General features: G+C 36.2%; 1 protein-coding gene across 1 annotated transcript in view; it reads right to left on the bottom strand.

Annotated features, from left to right (window-relative positions):
• Nucleotides 1-1,832: 1,832 nt before the first annotated feature.
• Nucleotides 1,833-12,182, bottom strand: part of LOC105348250 (protogenin B) — a 48,556-nt gene continuing 38,206 nt past the window's right edge. Inside the window, exons 16-21 of the mRNA XM_011457591.4 lie at nucleotides 11,755-11,922; nucleotides 11,040-11,168; nucleotides 10,495-10,609; nucleotides 9,817-9,994; nucleotides 7,862-8,008; nucleotides 1,833-6,943 (exon numbers count right to left, since the gene is read on the bottom strand). Of these exons, the coding sequence (XP_011455893.3) occupies nucleotides 6,197-6,943; nucleotides 7,862-8,008; nucleotides 9,817-9,994; nucleotides 10,495-10,609; nucleotides 11,040-11,168; nucleotides 11,755-11,922 (1,484 nt within the window). The 3' untranslated portion in view covers nucleotides 1,833-6,196. The remainder of the gene's footprint in view (nucleotides 6,944-7,861; nucleotides 8,009-9,816; nucleotides 9,995-10,494; nucleotides 10,610-11,039; nucleotides 11,169-11,754; nucleotides 11,923-12,182) is intronic.

Raw genomic sequence — 12,182 nt, 5'->3', positions numbered from 1 at the left:
AAAATAGCTTACTTGAGTTTTTTAACTCAGAAAAGCTAAAAACGGCCTTAACTTATGACCAATCAGCACTCTTCAGGTACCGTAGCCCCTGTATGTTGTTTCCATGGATACCAATAAACAAGGACGAGTCGTGATTACAGAGTATTGGTTTATTACATGATGATCGTGTTACCAACCTAAGAATACAATGATGCTCGGCTCCAGACCAGAGGTATATATATTCAAAATACATACTAGCAGTTCAACAGGCAATGACACATTAACACACGGACGATTTCTAAATCTTAAATACACAGTAACTACAAATTGAGGAATATCAAGATAGAAAACATCTCGAGTCTCTTTGTTTTTTAACTGTAGTCTTGGGTTTTTTCCCTCCTTTAATGACGTCATACATTTAAATGATGTCATTGCATGCGACAATGCCAGTACGTATTTTAGAGGTCAACACACATTTTAAAAAAAGAGCAAAGAATTGATGACAAATTGACATAATCGTATATATGCACTAAAGCTTACAAAGTTGATACAACAAAATCCACTGTTCAAAAATCCATTTACAACCATTTAAAAATTCTGATTTATTTCACACAATTTCCTTTATTTCACTTGTAAATATTTGTTTTATATAAAAAGATTTCATTTAATGCCCGTATCTTTTCCACTCACCAAGGTTTGGTGGACTTATACCGCTAAATGGTCTCAAAATAGCAATAAATACGTTTGATAAATAAGTAAATCTTTAACGCCTTCATCATGTAAGAGGAACCCAGGTTCATTGATCGTGGGTCGAACATAGCTGATTCAAAAGTAAAAAGTTGTAAAATTGTAGGAGGAACATTCCACCCGCTTAGCATGTGATATTAATAAGAACACCAACTGGCATGTCTGATAATAAATCAACAAAAAAAAAATCAGTCAGTTAAACAAGAATTAATTCCACCGACAAAGATCGGGGACCATGACACTTAAACTTACTTACTTTTGATCTCTGTCTTTTATTTTTTTTCAACGTCATTTCCCTTATGTAAAAGTGAGATCTAGGCCAAAAGTGAGATTGTTTACGTTTTCAGGTCACCGATTCGAAGCCATTTTTTCTTCTTCAGATTTTCAAAGCCATATTCTAATGATCCTAAAGGTTTATCTTTGGGAGGCAATAACCCACCCTGTTCAATGTACCAAGGCGATTTTTAAACAAATTAAAAATTTCAGGTCATAAGTTGCTATTCAACGAAGCAATGTATAAAAATCTTGATTCAAAATTCAGATTGAGCACAATTTATTTATATTACTTAAAAAAAAACCTAGAGAAATTATTCTGTGTGTCGGGCCTCTAATAAAAAGTTATAATAAAAAACATCAACATTTTTTGTCTCTGGCTCCGTAATTCACTACGATGAAGAGGAAGAGGGAAAAAATGATAACATGACGAGAGAGAGAAAAAAAAATAAAACCACACATATATAGAAATACAGACCTCAATGATGATAATCATTCTGTCGTCGACAACTTGAGCACTGCCATGTAAATAACTATCAATAATAATTATTTCATCTCAAAAAAAGGTTCGTATTCACCGGGATTAGTTGATCTCCGCCGCGGCTCAGTGTCGGATCACCGTGGTTAAGGGGTTTTTTTAAGAGAAAAAAAAAACCAAACAAGTCCTATAATAATATTTTCCTTCACCGCCGCGGCGTCGATTTCAAACCACAAACAAATTCAAGGCAAGCAACTCTATACAAACATATCTCGAAGGGCGCTCACTCGGTTTCAGTATGATTAAAGGTACAACAGAGTATAGTCGAAGATCCTTTGTTATGGGTTTTTTTGTAAAAAAAAAAAAAATTTTGTTTCCTTTCTGTAAAAATTGATAAAACACTATTTACAACACATAAAGTCTTTGGTTTCATGTAGTTTCAAAATCAAGTTGATGCCCCATTCCTTTTCTGTTAATAACTACCACGCAGAGAAATCTCCACAAATCTTATAAAGTGTTCAACTGAGACTCTGCATCAACTTCTGTAACGTTTAAACTGAAAAACCAGTACAAGCACAAATAGGAGAAAACAAAGTTCATATTCACATTAACAATAATTCACACCCCTTTAAGTGTTTTTCAAGGAAACTGTATAGTTTTTTTTCTTTTTAACATGCTCATATTCTTCAACATCTTACAAAAATTATGTATGAAAACTTATCAGGTAATTCAAGTGATTATGTTTGTGTTCAAGAAATATTCAACTTGTGTTCAAGTATTGGTTAACTGTGTGTTCAAGTTGCCTCTCCCTGAATTCTGCAGTCCTGAGGTAAACAAAATCATGAGTTTCTACTGCTCTAAATGATCTAAATTATGTCCACAAACACACAAACAAAACATCAGTTTTAAAATATATCAATTTCAATGTCAGACCTAGTGATTTTACAGTAGTTTCAGGTGAATACACAGTAAATAAGAAATACTATCTGCTAAACTTGTGAACATCAACAAAAATAAAATGAGTGTTAGGGGGTCCTTGTCAATACATTATCCTATCAAGTGTTGTTGCTGGTTCCCAGTGATTAAGGTATGTGATCCTTTTCAGAATGGACTATTTCACAAGGTTAAAGAACTAACATGGTTGCACCCATTATTTGGAATTTTTCTACCTCCTGGCCAAAAAGAGTGATGGAATTTGCCTTATGTTTACAAGCTAGCCTCGGCTCCTTATATTTCCAACCTAACGATTGGGGAGTAATTGATGAGTTTGGAGTTGGTGCTCGAATTTAAAGTAAAATAATTGCACAAAGGAATGTTTCATTTAAAATATCAAATTGCATGTGTGTCATCTGCTTGTAAATGTCAATAAGTTTTCTGGTGTAAATCATGTTTTTGCCTTAGCTGTGCTTCCGTCAGTCTTAATCGCACTTGTATCTCTACACAACCGGGAGGAGAGGAAAAGAAGTTCATATTATCTTATAACAACAGTTCAGGTTTTTTATCCAAAAATGGTTTTCTTTTCTTTTCCAAAAAAACACAAAAAAAAAAAAAAATGGTAAAAATCTGACATCAATGAATATTTGATTCATTTCAAAATAAGAATTCTTTCCATAATAATAGTTTTTTTTCTAGATCCCTCTTGCTCGCAGTAAGAAATAATGAACGCTCCCTGAGAAATGCATACCGAGCAAAAGGCATCTTGAGGTAGTCATAAGAGGTAACCATGGTAACGTATGAAGAGGTCGCCGGGGTTACGACATGGTTTGAGTTGACAGTGCAGAAAGGTCCAATGTCAAAAAAATATGTTTTGTTGTACAATAAAAAGTTCACAAAGTTAGCAGGTCTGACAAAACATACAGTACTTTTTTGTTCCAACAAAAATCTACGTCAGAACACATACATGTATCTATATTTTAAAAATAAAGGGAAGGAGGGGGGGGTATTGGGGGGTCAAAGAGGAGAAAATTGACTACAATGTTAACAGGCCAGGAATGGCCAGTGAAATAATAAAGTAAACCATACTACACATAATAGTCCAGTCAGGAGTACTAGCCAATGAGGAGAAGACAAGTGTGAGATATATAATGTATGGTAATGGATGCGAGGCACCACAGACAACTGCCGCGCTATGATGAATATGTACAGAAGAAGGTTCCCTATCCCATAAAGTTCAAAAGGTCACAACCTGTTCTAGCAGTAAGGGGAATTCAACAGGCAGTCTGTATCAATTTGTATACATATAAAAGACGGACAATCATCAATCAAACACGTCAAATATTCATAAAGGAATTTTTTTTGTGGGGGGTGGGGTTTAAATAAAGTGTATTTCAAACAATAAGAGGATCATTCTTGACAAATGTTTCTATCATTATTATCCAATTTTAATTTTTTAGGTCCACAAAAACCATGACCAGTTTAGCCTTTATATGATTGTGTAGCAAATTGTAAAGATTGTAAGGAGAGGGAGAGAAACCTGGTGAAGTTTTTCAGAGATTTGGAAGGGCTGCTAAAATTCCTGATGGTTATATACTTTAAAAAATTCTACTTAATGATTTCAACCCAAAAATTCCTGATATAAAACACTGAAAAAAGCCAGTATTAGAAACAGAACCAGATTTTTAACACGATTCGTCAAATCCGGATCAACACATCCGGATACCTCCCTTCATGCTATTTAAAATCCAAATCCAGTTAGAAACAGCAGCTTATAAACTTCTTGTAAAACATGACATTTCTGATAAACAATAGGCCTGCACCATACATACCATGCACCAACATGGGCCATTAAGAATATTTGAAGTCAAAAATATATGGGGGGAAAAAAATAGTTTCTTGTTTACCAACAACACTATCAAATTCATGTACATTTTGTATATAGTGGATGATTCCACCAAATAGAAACCGTCTTACCCTTTTAAAAATATTTTCTTCTTCAGTCAGAAAACACTTTTCAAGTTTCCTTCCGAAAAGAGCTACAGGCTCATATAAAAAATTGAATAATGAACTTGATAAAAATCCCTGCATAAAGTTCAGATTAAATCGATCAAAAAAAAAATATTTCTGCATTGAATTCTTCAACATGCCTATTAAAAACCAGTACATCGAATATCACTTTTTCCCCCAAAGTTTAAACAACTGCCGATTGAACAAAAAAGAGTTCAAGAAATTCGTCAGATCAAATCATCAGATCTAAAGAAAAATCTAAAATACATTAAAATATCCTAAAGCATCTTAACAAACAAGGGAAAAAATGTCAAAATTATAATTTAAAAAATAGCACTTTCAACATACAAGTAGCACTAAATAATTCCATATCCATGGTTTTGTTTTGATTTTTGGTAAAATAATTTGATCGCCCAATGTCAGCCATTGATATGCTAGCTTTAACTTCGATCAATAACATGTTCACTGCAACACTGGTTTCAATGGCTTCAACATAGAAACTCATATTCAAGGGAAGTAAAAATACAATCAAACAACTTCGCTTTCTGAAAAAGCCCTAGTTAAGATTTTCAAATGTAGCAATGCCCTTGGATAAAATTTTAAAGACATTTGCATAGATAAACTATTACATTTTTCTATGGTATTGTTTGGGATTACACTAGTTAAAAAGGGAAAGGGGGGGGGGGGGGGGGTATAAAAGCACACATCACAATTCAAAACTCCAGATCCACATAATAAAAGATTTCCTTCACAAAATATAATAATACAACATAAAAAAGACCCGTTCAGTTTCAGTGTACCTGGGATGCTTAAAATATCGACTCAATAGTAACCCGTTTTTTCTTTTTGTCTGTTTTAAACATAATCTACATCACAAACAATTTAATTCAAGCCCTGATTACAATTACACTTCTAAAAATCGAATTTTAAAAATGATGTCAAAAAAACCCTCTAAATGTCAGGGGGAAAAAACCTGTGTTAAGACCATTTTGGCAAACATTAAAAATTCACAATTCTAAACAACGGCTTTCCTACCAACGCTACAACTATGGAATCATTGTTCTCTACGTTAAACTTTCACACCATTATACCGAATCCATAGGATGATTTGAATTTCTCAAGACATATCAGCAATGTGATATGAAAACAAGTTTTAAAAATCTTTCAACATGACATTTTTCATAAACAAATTGGGGATCACATCATCATAGTTGTATAATACAATGAAAAAAAAGAACAAACAAACAAACCCCAATAACACGTTATGAGATTGTCCCTTGAAACCGGTTTGTAAGGGGGGAAAAAGGGGGTCGGGAGGGGGATGAATTAGCCACGTCAAATAATTTAATGGAGCTGTGAGGTAAGTTTGTAAGACATATCATCTGATAAAGTAGTCCAGGCATACACATTAATATAAACTTACAAAAAGAACAAAAAGAAAATGCTAGCTACCCAGGGGCCCCCTCTAGGGGAAAACGATATACATCAAATGTTTCTGACCTGCATTTCACATGTAGAAAATAAAGCAACAACAACAACAACAAAAATTTTCAAGCCTTTCTTCCCCCTCTTTGGGGGCCCCTGAATTACACCCGTATAGTATGAACATAACCAATATAAACAAATACACAGTTTCCATTTCACTGAGAAACGTTTCTTTTATCAATAGCTGCAAAAAATCCTGCCTGATGATTAAGCTCGTCATGAGAGCCTTCAAATCCGGGGGAAGGAAAACCATCATATTTTTTTTTCTTCTCAAATAAAAACAAAAAAAACTCAGACGCTCACATCAGCCGTTCGCCGCAGGTGCCCCCTATCATTAGGGGCCCCCTTCCCACCCTTGGACACTTTGGGGGCATTCTGACGAAGAAGATCACCCCGCCGCTGACCGGTAAATATTCTCTCCTGAGATGAGGTATACTTTGTGTGAGGTTCCTCATGGATACTACGAGGTGTACCATGCGAATGGCCATTACAGGTGCTTGTTGGCAGGTCCTGAACTTTGCCCTCTGGATATGGCCCCCGGCCCTTATTTTGGCCCTTCTGTTTATCTCTTGGCTGTCCCTGATGACTGTAGTGAGGAGGAGGAGGAGGAGGAGGAGGATTTGAAGTGACTGAGGTTGATGGTGAGGACGCCACCACGCTGCCTCCATGTTTCCTTTCTTCTGGTGAGGTAGGTAACTTACAATGATATCCCCTGAGTGAGGGATGAGAAGGGGAGACAATCTCTCCTTGACACGTCGTAGCTGTGGCGACACTTTCTGAGGTATTTTGTGCGACGACGTCTCTGTGTGACGGAGCAATAGGCTGCATAACGTCGTCTGACACGTCGGGAGGTAGATTTTGTATGGAACTGTCTTGTTCATTCAAACTCTTGTTGCTGTCCTCTGTGTCCTCCAGACTCTTGTCGATTCCGTCCAGAAGGGAATCGCGGTCCGGAGCTTTGTCTAATGAGGTGGGATCTTCTGACACGTGACTTACTTCACTCCCCGACAACATGGCCGCTATCAGACCCCTCCTTTCCTACAGAAAAAAAACAACAGAGCTTACTATTTAGACCAAAAATAACAGTTAAGTTTTCCATAAAAAACTAGCACTTTTTTAAAAGCAGATATAACAGTTGAGTTTTCATGCAGAAATAACAGTTGGGTTTTCCATATGAAAATAGCATTTCAATGAATCAACCAGGATAATATTACAAATGTACAATATTTTATACAAAAAGCTTGGTTCAATTTTAATCATATCTTGCTTATTTCACAGTAGCCTAGGATACCAGCATGCAAACAAAATTGACCTGCAGTAAAACACACTTATAATGCATATAACACAGTCTGTTTTCCCCTTAAGGGGGCTGGCTTTTTAACTAGGTCATCCATATATTCTAAAAATGATTACCACAATTCAAATCTCTTATTATTGCATCAAAAACCTATCAGATAGAAAAAAAATTGTTTCTCTATATATTTTGAATTTAGAGTTTTTCTTGAACAATATTTTTGCACTCATTAAATGCACATCACTTCTTTATAGAAATTTAGAAGGTGTTTTATGTTTAGGTCTTCTGTCTTTGTTACATTAAAATTTGTATTTAATAAGAAGGATATGTCTAAATTATATCTCCTGATGCAAAAGTTTATTAATTTATTTAAAACATTGTCAGGCTTGAACAAAAATGAAGATTATATTTGATTGGTGCAAAACTTTTGATCGGCCGATGAAAAAGTGGGTTATGTTCTAAGTAAGTTGGATTATATTATGTAAAATCTATGGGATTAACAATAGGCTCGGTCGCTTCGCTCCCATTGCCCCCTTCTTAATCTTGTAAATTTTACCTAACAATCTAACTATTACTTAATGAATACTAAAAATGGCTTTGGCCATTAAGGCCCTCTTTAATTTTATGTACATTCATGCGGCTGTGCTATTAGGTCGCCTTACCTCCATGCTTCCCAGACTGGCATAGCCCACAAAGGTAGTCATGTGACCATTTGAAATGTGGCCGTTTTTCATGCCGTTCTTGAAAGGTACGTAGCCGTTTATTCTGGACCCATTGGGTGTGACGATAATGTTCCCACTGCCGCAACCCTACAAAGGAAAAATAATAACTGTAATCATCATTGGTTGTAGGGCACCAATGTTTGCAGCTTTCTAGGGTAACCTTTGCCCATGAATTAACATGCCCACGAACTTAATTACAATCATTTGTTTAATATTCATTAAAGGTATCTCCATTACACTACCAACAAAATAACCTTCAAAAGAACCAGAAAAATTATGGCTACCCATGAACCTTGACCCCAACGAATGAAAATGATTCCAAAGTAACTGTGCTCTCATAAATATTTGATGAATTCCAATTTTTTGTGGATTTTGTTGGCGAGTTGACGAAATAAAACATTCATCAAAGGGCAATTTTTCAGCAATACACCATTGATCATTTTCCACAAATTTACCTATCCATGAAACTGTGACTTTAACAAATTATTGGCATCAATTTAAGAAAACTGAGGACCACAAATATTGACGAAACCACAGTGTGAAGAAAAAAACATTGCAATGTCTCTAGTGTGGTAATTTCAATGTCTATTTGACCTAATGTTTTCACAGATTTCTTTTTCTATTTATAAGTAAGAACAGAACTGTCATCATTTGTTTCATACAATACACTGACCTGGAGAATCAACAATCTACCAAAATTTCCTACTTTAATTCCAAAGTAGGGACAGAATTTGTCATGATAAGTTAAACACAAAAATTATGTTCGATGTAAATGGGACCTGAAGTAATACAACATACAACAATTTTCTTTCATTAAAAACTGTGTAATTCTTTTTGGCATATGCTCAATTTTCTTTAAAAAAAGGACACCGACAGAAATTGACAGAGTATTTAAAGATAGCTGCAGGACTGTAGCTCCCGGTCTGAAAAAAAATCGGATGGACGACCTGGGAGCTACAGTGCCTCCCATAGTAAAAATCTGCAATTTACGACGCACAAAAAAATGCGCTAGGTTTGGACTTATTAATCTCATTTACGATCTCATTCTGTACAAATATTTAATCCCAAAAAATTCCTCGGACATTTTACTAAAGGTATTGTCACTTTACTTGCCTCTGATATTCTTTTAAACATCAACCCCAGCCCTGTAAATTAAAGTGGTGCAAGTTTGTTTACATTTAAAAATGGCGACTCTCGATCTCAACGTAAATTAACAAACTTCATTTTCCGAGGTCGGTTATCATGTTTAAGAGAAAGTCTGAGGCAAGTAAAGTGACAATATCAGTAGTAATTTTGCTGAAAAATTTTATGGTTCTAATTATTTTTACAGAATTAATGTGAAAATAGGGTTAATAAGTCCAAAACTAGCGCAATTTTTTGTGCGCCGTAAATTGCAGTTTTTTACTATGGGAGGCACTGTAGCTCCCAGGTCGTCCATCCGAATTTTTTCAGACCGGGAGCTACAGTCCTGCAGCTAATTTAAAGAGTGATTGAAAAATTGCTTTTTTTTTCCAACTCAACAAACTCTCAAAACTGGTTTGAAATATTAGCCATTAGTTAGAAATAAGAGACACATTCAAGACTTATCAAGTCTACTTTTACAAAATCTTTGTAACAGTCTGGAATAAATACACATTTTCAACTTTAAAGTTCGTGGTACCTCAGTGGAAGAAAGTATACAAACTTTCCTACATTTCACTAGCCAGCAGGGTTGTCTCTAAGGCCCGGGAGGCGGAGAATTCCCCCGTCTAAAGTGACGTAATTACCCTGCTATTTTGGCATTTCAAACACAATCTATCTATAAGCTAGACCTTCAGACCCCTTCTACTTTTTTGTTTCTTCCTTCTACTTCAGATTTTAGAGACAACCCTCCAGTAGACGTATAACACACTAACCTTGGAATCAGAGTGCTCGTTCTCCCCTGGTATGGAACTCAACATGGGCGTGCAAGTCTCGAGTTGATACTCGTTAAGCCCTGCCCTGATCACATGACCATTGCCCCGCCCACCTGCGTGTCCGTTAGCGTGGAGGTAGGCTGGCTGTGTGATGTGAGACTGTGGGGTCGCAAAACACCTGGGAAGAGAAATGATGGAAAATCAACATTTTGTAAAATCTGAAAAACGAAAAATATAGTAACCCTACAGGAAACAGATAGATATCTTGCATGTAAGAATATTAATAGACAAGTACTATTTGATGAGGCCTGGGAAAGCTGGAAGAATCTTTTCAATGTCTAGAGCAATCCTCTCCCTCTCTCTCTCCTCAAGGTTTAAAGCAGTCCTTTCTGTCTCTTGCTCTCTTCTCAATGTTTCGAGCATTTCTGTCTCTCCTCTCTCTCTCCTTTCTCTCTTCTCAATGTCGAGCAGTTCTTTCTCTCTCTCTCTTTCTCTCTCTCTCTCTCTTTCTCTCTCTCTCTCTCTCTCCTCTCTCTCTCAATGTTTAGAGAAGTTCTCTCTCTCTCTCCTCTCTCTCTCAATGTTTAGAGAAGTTCTCCCTCTCTCTTTCTCTTTATCTGTTCAAAAAACCTGGAGAGAGAAACAATGGAAAGAATAACTCCTGGACAGAGGCCGTACCTGTTCCTGAACATGATGATCAGGATACAGATGATGATGCAGGCCACTCCGATGCTGACCCCGAGGATGATTCCCAGTTTCTGGTCCTCCTGGGAGCTTGGTTTGGGCTGTGGTTCTACAACAAACAGTTTTTATATCATTCAGGAGGCTCAGTTGTGATCACTTGGTCCTTACAATCTCACTAAATCTGCATCACCAACCATAGTTGATTCTTTATGCACAGCATAAAAATTGTTGATGAAATGTCACCATTAAAAGGTCCAAGTTGTGAACACTTTTCAATCCATACAAATCTCTTCCAACTTACTGAACCAAGCACAATGAACGCACTTACAATGTAAAGTTACATGCAATATGATAAATTATTTATTAGTGTTCAGAAGCAACTTGATCCATACAATTTCTTCAGGGGTTTTTTTAAGTTGCTTTAACAATCACAATTTTCACAAATCACAAAACAAAATTCAAACCCCTAATGAATGCTTTAAACCCCTGCTTTAAACCAGAGTACATATGAAACAGCAGTTTTTATTGGTGGGACTTACGTGGCATGTTTATGTCGGAGATTTCCATTGGGTCAGTAGGGGGGCCTGGACCTGCATTTGTACACGCCTTCAGCATGATGCGATACAGTCCTCTCTGTAATTCTTCAATGGTAGCCGACGTCAGAGAACCTGCAAAATATATCTCCTTCTTAATAGCACCATCTTAAACTAGAAGAATCAAAGTTGTGTCTTCCAAGTAAAATACTGTAAACATATTATATTTATATTCATATTATTATATATGTGACTATCTTAACACATGTGCATGGCATTAAGCGATGTACTTGATTTAGCGGAAGTCGCATTTCGCCAAAAAAGCTAAATAGAATACACAGCCAAATGTAATATGTTTACAGTAACATAAAATGAATATTACATGGCTTCTTGGACAATTATTCAGAATATTTGCCCTCAAGTGCGATATCTTCACCATCAGATGACAAAACTCTCCAGGGCTTTCCTAATATCAAGGGCAATATAACTTTTTTGTTTTGTGTGTAATAGCTATCACTGACAATACATTATATACCATATACATGTATGTTCCATGTGTGTAATAGCTATCACTGACAATACAATATGTACCATATACATGTATGTTCCATGTGTGTAAAAGCTATCACTGACAATACATTATATATAATGTGTTTTATATGTGTTGTAATCTACTGTTCACAATACATGTTCATTATGATCAATATTGGTAGCCTCGTACCGTTGACACTCTTGATTTCCCAGTGGTTCAGGTTCTGTGTGGAGGTCAGGATCTGGTACATGACTAGGTAGGTGGTGATGTTACCGTTGGGTTCCGCCGGCGGCTTCCAGGTGATGAAGATGCCACCCTCCAGAATCTGTCCCTGTAACTCCCGCGGCTCAGAGGGCACTGTAAAAGCAGTAGAGAGAAGTCAAATACAGACACACAATACAATAGAAATGGAAAGGCAGAGGTCTCAACAAACCACACAATTACCACCTATTTGATATAGTTAAGAGGTTTAGGGTCCTTATCAGGGTAACATATGTGGGATTTATCAATTTAATTTATTAGAAAAAAAACAAAACAACATTCCTAATTACCATCAAGCATCACCAAGAATTCTCCCTCCCCTAATCTCCACACCACATTTTTTCTACCATTAGAAG

Source organism: Magallana gigas, chromosome 1 (assembly GCF_963853765.1).
Source record: "Magallana gigas chromosome 1, xbMagGiga1.1, whole genome shotgun sequence".
Lineage (NCBI taxonomy): Eukaryota > Metazoa > Mollusca > Bivalvia > Ostreida > Ostreidae > Magallana > Magallana gigas.
Note: the sequence above shows the minus strand (reverse complement) of the source record. Positions and strands in the feature narration are given on the sequence as shown.